Here is a 13,664-nt window from a genome sequence, read left to right on the forward strand (position 1 = left end):
TCTGGTGTGGAGCTGGAAATTGAATCCATGTGCCACAGTGATTGGCACTTGGCCAATTTATGGCTCCCCAATGCAAGACATGGTCAGGAAAACGGAGGAGTCAAACTCTTCCCTGTGGTGGCTCACAACAGGATACGAGGCAATGGGGACAAACAGAAATGCATGATGCTCTAGCTGCACATACAAAAACTCTCTTCTTACTGTGAGGGTGGTCAAACATTGGAACAGTTTCCCCAAAGGGGGAAGGAGTCTGCATGGGCGGAGATACATGACACCCAGCTGAACATAGCCCACCCAGCCTGCTGGAGCTGGCCCTGCTTGAGCAGCATAGTTGGTCTGGGTGATCTCCTGAGGCCCCTTTCAGCATCGATTCTGTGCTTCTGGGACTCTGTCCTTTATTTGCCTACCTCATGCACACCACTTATAGTCAATCTAAATATCTTTTTCATCTGCTTTTAGATGCCAATGGCCAAGTAAAAAGATTTTTTCTTTCCCATCCAAGTGCTGCCTCAGCTGGGAGTGTTTCTACAGGCCTGGTCTTACTCATTAATTTTAAAGTTGTTTTGATTCACAAACTTCATTAAATAAAAGCTGCATGTCACACCCTTGAAAAAGATAACATCACAAGCCCATTTTACAGGTGCAGGAAACCTATAATCATTGCACTATTTTACCTATGCAAATTACAAGCCAGTGTTCTGAGCTGTATTCTTGTTTGTCCTAACTCTGCAGTCATTTATTTCAGCATGACTTTTTCTCATTCTGAATCATTAGTGTTTCACATCCAGTTCATCCTGGAGAAGAAAGCTTCCTGTGGGAAGGTGAGGTGTGACTCCAGCCCTCAGTTTCTCCATTGCCTTATCTGTATCTTTAAACAGTGGCACTGGCCCTGTTTAAAATAATTTACACCAAGTTTGAGAATTGCAGAAGGAAATGTGTGTTTATTTCTCATTTTCTGTGTAGATAACCCTATGTATCTTTGTACACTTGGTCTGCAGATCAAAATGAGTGGCTGTAACTAGTAGATAGGTTTGGGTTTGGTGGCTGTAGCTTGCCCTCTGGCAATTTATTCTACCCTCAGCCACCACCAGCTATTACTTGCAACTGTGCACTGGGTACTGAGCTTTTCTCTTTCTAGATAGTTCCTGGTGGTGCCTGCTTTGGGATTTCAGACATGTTATAATGTGATTTAACTGTCAGAAATCCAGGTAAATAATAAGAGGCAGGGGAAGTCTGGGACCAATTGTTTCATCCTTTTTTTTGGGCATTAAACTTGTGAAAGAATCTGCTTCCTCAAGGATGATTTTCCTCTCCTTTGCACTGGCTGGCTGAACTGGGGAAAACTGAGACAGCAACATCCTTCTAAGAGCCAGCTATGCTGGGGATGAAGGTGTGGGAGGAGGACCTGCAATGTCTGGGTGTGGCCTGGGAGAGCTGAGGAGGTTGTGGGTGCAGCCCTGGGGGAGAAGAAACAGCTCACAGGCAGTGAAGCAACACCCCTGTGAGCTGGTTTGTGCTGAGGAAGGTGGGAAAAAGTGGGTTCAGTCCTGGAGAATAGAAAGCCCATTACTACTGCTGTGCTGAGCTAGGCCACAGTACTGAGGCAGGAACTGGGGGAAGCAGTTAATGATGTCCTGAGAAAAGAGAGGACCTAGAACTTGGGAACCTTCCCTGTTTCTTCAATGTTTCCAGATTATGCTTGTGAGTAGGAGATACGTCCTGCAACCATAATTTGGAGCTTTATACCTCAGCAGAACTTTTCCCTGGACATAGCCATGCAGGGATGTTGGCTTCTCTTCTAGTTATATAATGTTTAAGACTATTTCAATAAAAATCAAGTCCTTGCAATCCTGAAGGAATATTGAAAAGTGTTTCTTGCCTGCATAGTTAGTAAAATGTGGCAACTAAAATGCTTTGAGGGATAGTAAAGCCATTGAAAACCAGACTTTACATACAATTTTTGATTGTCTGATTTTGGACTTGCCCAGGGATTTTTGGATGTTGTGCAATTGAAAGGAACTGTCAGTGAATTTAAATCCACACAGCTCCCAGATTTCACTAGAAGAGAATTTTAGTCAGAAATACTAGGTGTCTTTGTGGGAGGCTGGTGACAAGATGTGAGCCATATGCTGTACATTTAAAGAAATGGATACTCTTGATCTGTCAGGAACAGATACTTGAACTCAAAACCAGAAGAAAGAAAAGACACCAATTCTGAGTATTTTATTTAGAAATGTACCTTTCTAAAGTTTATTTTGCATAAAGCCTTCTGTTGTTTAGTAATCAGGAAGGATCTGGAAACAGTATCCTGTTAAGGTCTTACAGGCAGGGCTTGGTGCAAAGATGAGGGACACGTTGCAGCATTTAACTGAAAACAGACCTGACTCAGTTTGGACAGCAGCACTGTAGTGAATCCAGACCTTGTACCAAATGGAACAGTCAGTTTAACTGGTGTGAAACATTCTCCTGCAAGCAGGAGAAGGCAGAGACTACACCAGGAACAGAATGATAGCTCTATGCCGAAGGAAAGCCGGAGGCTAAAGAGACAGTGCAGTTCAAAGAACAGAAGTTCAGATTGCTGCTTTCACTGGTTCTGCATTTCTTAGTACTTGAAGGTATTTGCAAGTGGCACCCTTATAACTAATAAAAAAAATCCACCCCCAACATTAAATTTTCTTGTGTCTCACACTAACTCTGAAAGCCTCTGCAGGATTGTAGTCCACTTTGAAAGGTGGTGGAATAGTAGTTTAAGCCCCTTCATGATAAATCCATTCAGTTTGAACTTCAGCAGATTTTTCAGTTTGTTCTGTGATTACTGAATAAAGTGCCTTGGTCAGACCTTTGCCATGTAAACCATGGAATGAGAGATGCTCACTGATGGAGAAGTAGGCTGGTGATGAGAGTCATCTCCCTGTGTCTGATTCTGAGAGGGGTACAGTTTAGTCCTCAGATTTACCCTTTTGTCTTGCAGAGAGCTGATAAAGTGCCATGATGAGGCTGTCCCTACCACTGAGATGACATATGCTGAAATCAGTACAAGCATCATCCTCTTTGGGCTGTGTTTTGAACAGGACTTAACTGAGAACTGCATCAGAGCATACAAACAATACGTGCAAATGTCCCTTAGGAAGAATTTCATGCCTTGATTTCCCAATGATGTTCGTAAAAGTAGGATTGGTTCCATAAATCATGGGTAAACCCAAAACCTCAACAACAAAGTAATTGTAACTGGTTACACCCTGTGTTCATCCACTTGTCAAACAAGCCAACTAGGCTTGTTTCTGTTATAGTGAGATTTTATGCCATGACCATAAGAAATCAGCAGGAAATATAGAGAAGCAGGGATTAAACCAAATTAAGAAATATGTCAGGACACTTTAATTTTTCAGAAAAGTAAATTTGTTGGCAAGCTGTGTTGACACCTGACAGAAACATTCTCTTTGCTTTAATGCATCTGGAAAATTTCATACCTTTCAGTTCCCAATGTGGCCTGATAAGAAATGACAATAAGGTTGTTTTCAACAATAGAATTGAATCTTTGAAAGATCAGGCCCACTGCAAGGAACTGTTTAATACAAGAACCAAGATCTAGTGCAGAGCTTAAAGTAGATGTTTTTTCAGCTTCAGTGGAGTTTTGGATATTATTGAAATACTGTGTTATTGTTCTTAGCACAAGACCTGCTGGTCCAGTATCACTCCTATTAAACCAATCACTTCATATTAAAAAAGTCATTAGATGCACTTAAAACATTCCTTGACAGCTGTCAGAACCAAAACCCAGAATTCCCAGTGATGGCTATATTCCTTTGCCATCTAGCAGTAGTGCCAGAGTGCTGCTAAATTTCACTGAAACTACTCAGTGCTTTTGTGATCTCCATGTTTTTGTGATCACTATGAGTTGCCAGCAAGCACACTTATCCCTGGCCCTTCTTTTATGGTAGAAACATATAATTTTTATTGGTCTTGGTACATCTTTGAATGTTCCTATAGCCAGTGATGCCAAAGAAATTTCCCAGAGATGATGACAAAGAACAATTGATATACAGGCAGGTGGGTTGGCTATGCAAAAGAAAAGTGAGAATGAGCTGTTATATGAGTGAGTAAAATGAATGAGCATTCTGTGGTTTAACAGAAGTTACATCATCCCTTAGGTAGGAGGTCTTTTTATAAAATTGTTTTTAATACTTGTTAATTAAATTAAGAAATGAGTTCTTGAAAAGAAGACTTCTAAAAGACCCTTCTGAAGGATGTTGGACCTGAAATAGTCCCTAAAGACATGCATACGGAGCATAAGCTCTATGACTAGCAGAAACAACAGGTAACCACACCAGCTAATCACAGCCATAAATACACCCCATACAATTTGGAAGTAGAACACCTTTAAACACCTGCATTTGCAACTTTTCTAAGCAAAGTGAAAAAAAATCTTATTCTGTGTCCAGATCATTACAGAGAACTGATCAGATGACTTCCCTGGACAGCAGGAGTGACCAGGCAGAGCAGGTGTGGGGCTCAGCACTCACTGCCTCTGCTTGGTGGTGTCAGATCAAACCAGCTTCAGCAGCAGTTTGTAGTAGCGCAGACACACTTTCCCAGTGGCAGTGTGTAAAAGGGAGCAATTAATAAGAAAAGCTAATTCTTGAGAAGTTCAAGTAAAATTCAGATGATTTGGGTCTTTTTTCTAAAAAAAAAATATATTGTTTGACAAGTTTCCTCTTTGTGTCATATTTATGCAAGATCTCACTTCACACCTTCTATGAGGATGTTTCCTGCTGCTGAGGTAGGGAGGAGTGTTGGTACTGGAGTTGCGTTGTTGAGCACAGGAATTCTCTGAACAGTTTTCCTTGGATAACTTCTTTCTATTTATGCAGATTTTTTTTTTTTTGTTTTGCTTTATTTCACTGTGAAGGACTGAAGATGCACAGCTATTGCAAACATCCATTCCTTGTGACAAGATTTCTAGTTGCCATGTCGTCATTTTGCAACTGTGTTTGATTTATATTAGGAAACATAGAGGTAAATTACTCAAGACCAAATGGCTTCCTGTTTCAGCAGGACATTTCTCCTGCATTAATACTATGCTTCTGGTAGAGCCTCCCTCTTGATCCTGAGCCAAGGCCTTAGTTCAGATGCATGCGATGGATGTTCCATGTTCTAGATCAAGCAGGGAACAACATTTAGGCCTTATCATCAGTGTGGTACTCCCCATCAGCTGCAAGCAAGCTAGAGACGTGATTGGTGATTCAGAAGTTGACAAAGGAGGATACAGCACTTGCCAGCCTAATGTAATTTTGACTATCATAGATCAGAGCAGTAGGGTACAAGTCCAACAGTTTCTACTGTAATTTTGGGATTTTACCTGCTCCACATGATACTCATGTTTGGATTCACATATGGGAGGCAGCTCTTATGTATTGCATCATTGTCGCCCTGAGTTTTCAGCTTTCTGAGCTTGCTGACATGGTTTTCTAAAGACTTTCCCAGGACAGTAACTGTAAACATAGATATGTGCACATTCGTTCTGTTACACATCTTGTGATGGGCATCTCTCATGGCCAGTGCAGTGAGAAAGTGTTATCCTGACCATCCAATCCCTGGCCATGGTCAGAAGCCTATAAATCCTGGGAGGAAAAATAAACTCTCTCTTCTTTTCACCACACCTTGACCTGTGTCCGTGTGAGCTATTCATCTTCAGCGGTAACACATCATGTTTTAAAAGTGGTGCAAAATCAAAAATCACTGTTCTGTTTTTGGCTGACCCTTTATGTTCTCTTTTGCAGAGCCATAGCCCTGCCCCTCAGTACCAAATTGGGTGTGAGAGACAAGCAGAGACCAAAAGCTCAGCCCAACCCTGTGCTGGAAAAATTCTATAGTACACACCGCAAGAACCCTAAAGAGGTGAGTCCCTTCTTCCTTTGCTTTCCTGTAGATTTAGTGTCTTTAGCCAAAGAAAATCCCATTCAGAATCTTCAGTTTAGCAATGCCATTCACATCTGGAAGCTCAATGAAGGAAATGCTGTAGCACTGGTTAACCTGAGAGCAGCCAGCCAAGAGGGCCCTCCTGCAGTGCCATCAGCTCTGAGTTCTGCTTCTGAACACCTGGGAGGAAACTGTGCTCCCAAAAGAAACAGTGACTGCTCCTGCTCCCTCCATCTACACAGCACAAACTGCAACACAGGGGGCTCTGCCTTGAACATCAGTGGTACTTACTGTGAGGGGGCCCAGGGAGGTTGTGGAATTTATATCCTTGGGAAAACTCAAAGCTCTCTGCACATGGTCCTAGACACCTGGCTCTAGGTGGCTCTGTTTGAGCAAGGCCCATTGTACAAGGTGATCTCCATGGTCCCTTCCAACCTCAGCCACTCTGTGATGGCTTCTTTCCATATATTGGCAAATCCTGTAAAAAATTAGTCACATCATCTGCTTTGAGCTCCCACATTGCTAGTCCCTGCAGCTCAGCCCATGTGTCTTACTTCATCTCCTAGTCCTAGACTGGGTCATTCTGTTGTCATGCAATCCATGAGTTTGAGATTGGCCTTGCAAGAAACTAAAGTCTTGGTCATCATCACAGTGATTGTGAGGGGCTTCAGAAACCTGCTAACACAACTGGTGGGTAGTTTTCCCCTGAGGGCTAAGAAGAATGATTTTCAAGAAACTGGCAAGATGATCCAGAGTTATAATGGCTGCTGCTCATGGGAAAAACCACTAGCAGGATTGCGAATTGTCAGGCAATATTAGAATTTAACCTGGTCAGTGAAGTCCCTGTGTGTGAACTCTGTGGTAGGGAAAGGAATCTGATTTTCTTTCAGCTTGTTTTTGTAGGCTTTCTCTTGGCCTTGAAACAGTAGCTGTGAACTATTATCAAGGATGGGTGAGCAGGGGCCTCACCATGGGTTCCAGTCCCAAGGAACATTCCTACTTCAAACACATTGCTTTGGCAAGGCTGGTTTGTGCTGCAGTGGGGCATGAGGAGCCCCAGGACATGCAGTACCACGTTAGAAATAAAGGAAAAGAGGCTAAAATGAAAACATAGGCATTGATCTGGGTTGTGCAGCCAGCCCATCTCTGCAGCAGTGGGAAGGAGTGTTCTAAGGGACACTTGTCAGTGTGGTAGTTCCTGACCTTCCACTTGCCTTTCTGTCCCCAAAATCCAAATATTTCTGAGTATAACTGCTTCTGTGGCAGAGATCTAACTCAAGACCTGGCTTTGCCACCAGGTTTTTCCCACAGCTCCCTGCAGCCTCGTTGCACTGAAGTGCTGCTTTTCTCCCAGCACATCTGGGATGCTGGAGCAGATCCTCACCATGAGACAGCAGTATGGGGTGGAGCAGGAACTGCTGCCTGGCTCTCTCCACTCACCAGGTACACCTCAGCCAGTCTGCTGGCTTCCTCCCTCTCCCCTGAGCTCTCAAACCACTGCTTAGAGGCAGCTTTTACTTGTTCAGTACAAGATGAGATTTTGCAGTTCTTGGCAGCCATTTCTTGGGAGGAATTCCACATGATGGAGAGTTGGAGAATGTAAATTAGCATCTCGGTTTGTCTCCACCACCAGAACAGAACTCAAAAAACAGCATATCTGAAAGCAGCATATCTGAAAATTGGTAATGAACTTATTTTTGTACATCATGCTCAAAGTAAGTAGGCCACTCTCACAAGATACCAATTCAGGTAAATGCATTCCATGAAAAAAATATTGCTTTACTTAAAAAATAAGGCTAACCATGATGACATTTCCAAGTAGGAATATAAAACATGGCAGCCTTTTTTCATGTTGTATGCCAAACTCATAACAGCTTAAGGACAAGAAGGAAGGTAATTGCAGGATTTCCGTGAGTTATATACTGAAGAATTACCCCTAACAGGTTTACCACAAAAGGAGAATATCCAGCAGGAAAATGATGTTGCATCTGTTCATGACATCCATCATGATACTGAATCAGAATGGTGAGAGGCATGACAAGATTCAGTGTGAAACCATAAAAAATTATTTAAGTTGCAGTGCTCTTTATTGATTTGAGGGATTTGGTCCTTGAAGACAGGGTGAGGAAGTGATTTGGCAACAAACTCATGTGAGGAGTTTGAAACTGGGGAAGTTCACATCAGAAATGAGAAGTGTCAACATTAGCATTTCTAAGCAATTGATTAGAGGGGAATGGAAAGATTTTCTAGTATCCAAGATCTTTACACTAGGAACAGACAGCTTTCAGAAAGATGCCTTAGCCTGAACAGACTTGGGCTGGCCAGGGGCTCCAGCTGGGCTATGTGGTGGGTCAGATGAGATATCGCCCTATCAGACCTTTGAATCTGGATCTGAACCTGCTGCCTCACCTGTTTTCCAGGGTGAGCTGCTCAGCTTAGCCAAGCAATGTGACCTGCCAGTGAGGAAGGTGGAAAAGTGGTTCCGGCGACGGAGGAACATGGACCGGCCCAGCCTGTCAAAGAAGTTCAGCGAGGCCTGGTGAGCAGGAGCACAAGCCATGATCTCAGGTTTTCACTGGAGCTGAGCTCCACAGACAGCTCACTGCCTTTCCCTGCCCTCCATCCCTGCACAGATCCCAGGTCCCTGTCTGCCCTCCATCCCTATGCAAAGAGATCTCAGCTCCCTGTCTGCCCTCTGTCCCTGTGCAAAGAGCATCTTGGGTTTTCCCTGACCCACTTATCTCTGAAATAATTCTCTACTGCTCCTCTGTTACAGAAACATTTCTTTCTTTTCCCCCTTATTTGCAATCCCAAGTCTCCTTTTACTGCTGTACCTTTATTCCTTACTGGGCCCTTGTTTCTGACTTTCCCTCACTTTGTCAGATTGGCATCCTGTTTTGGCACACGTTTGAACCTGAAAAACTCTCTGCTGTTTACATCTTACTACTTTGCTGCTGCTTCAGTACCTACTAAAAAGGCATCCTTTCTGTTGCCTTTCCCATAGTTTCCTTTTGCCTCTCTGCAAGGAGATTCCTTCTGCTGCACCTTTTCTGCAACTAGTTTGCACACTGTTGCTTTCAAAAGCTACAGACTGGATTTGATTCTGCTGTCATTTGACTTCAGCATCCTGAAAGTCACAAACAGCACCCTTCCATGGGGGTGGAAGCTTGTGAGCTAAGAACAAAAACTGCCTTGAAAACAGCTGTGTGGAAATTCTCCTTGTTATGTGGAGGCACAAAATAAATCTCCGGTCAGACAGATCTGAATGTCAGTCCTGGCTCAGGTTTCCACAGAAAAGGAGGATTCTCCACAGCTTGGTTGGAATGCCTTATTTACAAGAGGCTGCTCTGCTATTTGTGTAAGGAGTTGGTTTCTCCCAGGAAAGCCACATAGCCAAAAGAAATCATTAAATCCCTGAAGTAGTATTCATCTATCTGAAAACATGTATCCATAGGCTAGGCATCAACTTTGAGCTCATCAGTATGTGCTCCATTTAACACTCCACCTGTAATTCAAAACTCCTGCCTAAAAACCTAATTCAAAAAGAAGAAAAGGATGTGTATTATTTATTTATAGCATTCCATATAGTTACAAATATTTACAGAAACAGTGAAAAAGGAGTTGTAAAGCAACATGTTTATTCTGCCTCCATTTGGATGAAAAGCCAGCTCTCCCTGCACTCTGATGACTTGTAGTAAACAGTAACAGTAAATAGGAGACAGTAAATCCTTTTCTGCCTCAGCCCACTGAGGATGGTGTCCTTCCACCTGCTCTCTGTCACCATGTGCAGTCTGTAGACAGAATGTCTCTCTGATGTGACATAGCAGCTTTGTAGAGTTTATTATTGGAATTCCTGGGGGTTTCATTGACAGGTGGAGTCTCTCAAAATGCAGTTGAATCTGAATTGTTAGGGAGATTTTTGAAAATTACAGTACTGGTTTAGACAGTTTTACTCCTTTGAATATTTCCTGTGGTTTGTTTATTAATAACTTGTTTATTCTGTTGGGATGAAAGTTCCTCTCATTCCTTACTACATGTATGAATGTTCAGGTGACCTGCCTCTGTCCACTGAACTTGGGCAAATAGTTTGTATGTACTTCTGTGTGGGTTTAATGTTGGTAAATTGTAGCGTCAGATAGAGGAGGTCAGGTGACACTACCTTCCCAAAAGCACCTCCAGAGAGGAAAGCATCTGGGCAGGCCACGATCACACTCACACACACACACAGACACGCCACAGATAGCTAAGCAATGATGGAGAGCCGGGAAGGGTCTTTGCATGGACTTCCAGTGGAGTTTATTGTAGCCACACACTGAAGGGATTCAGGAACAAAAGCAAGAGCAGCGAAAGCTCCAGGAGTATATATGGGCTGGAGGGGGTGGATCCAAGGGTCAGGGTCCAATAGGAACAGGATAAAGTGGTGCATAGGCGGGGTCAGGGACAGGGAGAGCCAAGGGGATCATAGGGGTGGGGCACTGCAGCAATGTGGGGGAAACCTTCCTTTTAGGCTCTAAGTTCAAAACCTTAGAGGCCTCCTTCCACACTATCACTGCCTTTGGTTCCAGAGCCTCCACAGTAAATCATTATTGTCTCCTCACTGGGCCAAATGTGACAGTAATTAGTTACTGTACATGATAACAAATTTATCAGGCTGGATCTCTAAAGGCCTAGGAGAGAGATTGGCATTGTTTCACTTTAACAAATGCATCTGCTACTGCTGGGAAGTTTTGGGATCTCTTTGGGATTTTAGTGAGCAAGATTCTTGTGTCTTCTACTATCATCTACAGAAAAGGGATTGCTCTTTGTGAAGTCAGTGAAATGTGCTGTTACTGTTTTGGTCAAACCTCGAACATACTAACATGTGTCTTTGCCTTAAGGGTGTTATTCTTTGAATTAGTGTGAGGATTCACAGATTTGCAGCTCAGGGGTTAATGAATGGGATTCTAATGTCCTTCATTTTGTTTGTTTGTAGCTGGAGATTTACATTTTACATCATTTCTTTCTTCACTGGACTCGCTGTCCTGTATGATGTGAGTACACACGCAGTCACCTGCTGTTCTACCCAGCCAATGCCTGCAAGAATGGCAGATTTTGTTGTCGAACATGCTTTTTCAGATCTTCTTCTATAGGTTTTCCATACAGGTTGGTGTGTATCCCCTGCATAGCACACTTAGGAGACCAGACATACTGGACCATGCATATTTTAAGGACTCCAGAACTAAGATGTTTCCTCTTATTCTGGCAAAGGAAAAGGCATTTGGGATTGTGTAAAAGTAAATTTCTAAAGGTTAGGAGACAGAACACTTACCTAACCTGGAAGCTGCAGGGCTTGTTTGTGTGTTGTATCCAATACCTCTTTAAGGTAAACAAACTGGGCTTCCTTTGGAGCACAGACTGCAATTTAATAATTTTATCTTCTAATTTTCTTTTCCTTACCCAGGGTGTGATTGGTTCAGGCTCATGCCTTGGCCTTTTCTCCAATTTGATAAATAGTGAGTTCTCTTGATACAGTCTGAACTGCCAAACCAGGCAGAAATGGTCATAGGAGCCATGGGCATGCTCTAGTTCCTGAGCTGTGGTCACTGAGCTGGGACTAGGGGCACTGGCCATCTGTTGCCTCTGTTTTAAAGGTTCTGCTGACTCTTCAGCTGTGTCTGGTTCCCTAGGTGAGCTTTGCAAAGTCTTCTGGTACCATCTGATGAGTTAAGTGATTGAAAATGTGCACATGCCAAGGCAGCAGGCACAAACTCTCCTTGTGACCTCTCATAGTAACAAGTGAAGGCCTTTTGAACTTACACAGACTTTCAAGTCAGATTTTAAGGTACTCAAAAGTATGACAATTATAGGATGAGCTGTCTGAGGAGTGAAGGTATCTAGATCCCAGCTTCAGTGTTCTGTGGATTTGTACATCAAAACAGAAGGACAGAAGGCTGTTCTTTGAGACCAGCTATTGAAATTTAGTCTGAATGACCTGCTTAGCATTGTACAAGAGCCCTGTGGCAACAAGGGACAAAATCATATTCTTCACCCTCTAGATCCTGTAGCAAATATATTATTCTGTTACCTAAATTGCACTAAAATGACTACTTTAAAAAGAAGGACAAAGAACTAACATGACATGGCATATATACATGTGAGATTTCCTGACTTTCACATGCTAAGTTTGTAACCTGAGTAGCTTTTTAACTTGCATTTGTTTTTGTGAAACTAATTTCTTTAGGAAAAAAGCAAATGTTTAAATTCTGTATTAATAGTTTTGGACTGATATCAAAAATCTCTACCTGTGAGTCAGTGAAACAGCTTGTAACAAAGGAAAGTTATCTTCCAGTAGGCCACCAGAAATCAGCTGTATTTGCTGAGAGTAGAGGAATGATGAAATTCAAGGATCTGGAGTTCCTTTCTAGCTTAGATAATTGTTTAGCTTAGATAGTTGTTTCATAGTTTTTGCTTTATCTTTTCTGGTTCTATATCACATATCTCTCCTAGTTCTGCACATGTATTTGCTGTAAATTCTACTCCCCACCTCCCTCCCAGTCAGCAGGGAATGTGTCTGTTCCAAGTTACCACTGCAGCTAAAACCACTGCCTCCCGCTTCCCCTCTGTATCACCACAAACCAGCAGTGGTCAGTGAGAAGAAATGCCTCAGCTCTGATACCTGAAACCCTATAGAACTTAGAGAAAATTACCCTCGTGGGTGTGAGGCATTGCTGTGTTCTGTGAGCTCTGACCCAGTCTGGGCACAGCTCTGGGCAGAGCATGCTCTATGCAGGGAGGACTCTTGGGGACTTTAGTTGCCATGTTTCTATGAAAGTTTCAAAACCACCAAGTTCTAAACTACAAATTTTCTATTGAACGGAGTAGGATCTTTTCAGAGGTTTGTTACTTAAACTGCAGCATAACCTTCACTGTTAGAGGAAAAAAACATATACCTTATGCACCAGTTTTCAGCCTTCTATCCACATTTAAGTGTTATTGTCTAAATCACAGATATTCCTAATTAAATACTTGTAAGATTCTTTTTAAATGCTCAAAACATCATAATCAAGCTTGTAGAAGACTGCAAAAAATTGGGAGAGATCTTCTCTGAGCTGTTTTGTTTGGGACAGCTAAATAGTGTGTGATATTTTAGGCAAATAGCCAAAATTTGGAAATGTCACAAGCAGATGCAAGTCCTTGTAGTGGAAATCTCTTGACAGTTTGATTCCAGACAGTGAGACCAGCTCTGCCTGTAATAAAACACAACAAAGTCTATAGCAGTAACTAAAAGAATTAGACAATTGATAAGGAAAGAACTCCTCTGATATTTGTCACCCTGAAAATTAAGCCTACTGATAATGTCTTCATAGTTTTAGTTACTTTCCCAGAAAGTCCTGTAAACATAAGTTGTTTATCACATTCCTTCTAAGAAATGTCTTTTGATGGACGTTTTGCATGACCAATGTGCTTGGGAAGGTGGTAGCTTAATTATCCAATCCCTGGTCATTGTCGAGAATCTATAAATACTGGAGTCAGAGAATAAAGGGACAGGTTTTTGTTCTGACACTGAGGGTGGTCGTGTGAATCATTTTGTGTCCTTTAGCGACAGATATTCTCACATACATGTTGCATTTTTGTTGCAGAAGCCTTGGCTTTGGGACCACCGAGAGTGCTGGACAGGATATCCACGACAGGTGAGTCACACAAGAAGAAAAATTCGTTAAAAATCTTGTATTGTGTTTCTGTTTTTTTTGAAAATCAGATTATAT

At 42.4% G+C, this 13,664-nt stretch overlaps 1 protein-coding gene across 6 annotated transcripts in view; it reads left to right on the forward strand.

The window, feature by feature from the left end:
* CERS4 (ceramide synthase 4) overlaps positions 1-13,664 on the forward strand; it is a 46,193-nt gene that overhangs the window by 22,427 nt on the left and 10,102 nt on the right. For all 6 annotated transcript variants that reach the window (XM_005531366.3, XM_088067767.1, XM_014260119.2 and 3 more), the window contains exons 3-6: positions 5,781-5,898; positions 8,340-8,458; positions 10,892-10,949; positions 13,539-13,589. In XM_005531366.3, the coding sequence (XP_005531423.3) occupies positions 5,781-5,898; positions 8,340-8,458; positions 10,892-10,949; positions 13,539-13,589 (346 nt within the window). The remainder of the gene's footprint in view (positions 1-5,780; positions 5,899-8,339; positions 8,459-10,891; positions 10,950-13,538; positions 13,590-13,664) is intronic.

The sequence above is a fragment of the Pseudopodoces humilis genome, chromosome 28, assembly GCF_049639895.1.
Source record: "Pseudopodoces humilis isolate 2021_Gansu_Grassland_sample_001 chromosome 28, ASM4963989v1, whole genome shotgun sequence".
Taxonomy (NCBI): Eukaryota; Metazoa; Chordata; class Aves; order Passeriformes; family Paridae; genus Pseudopodoces; species Pseudopodoces humilis.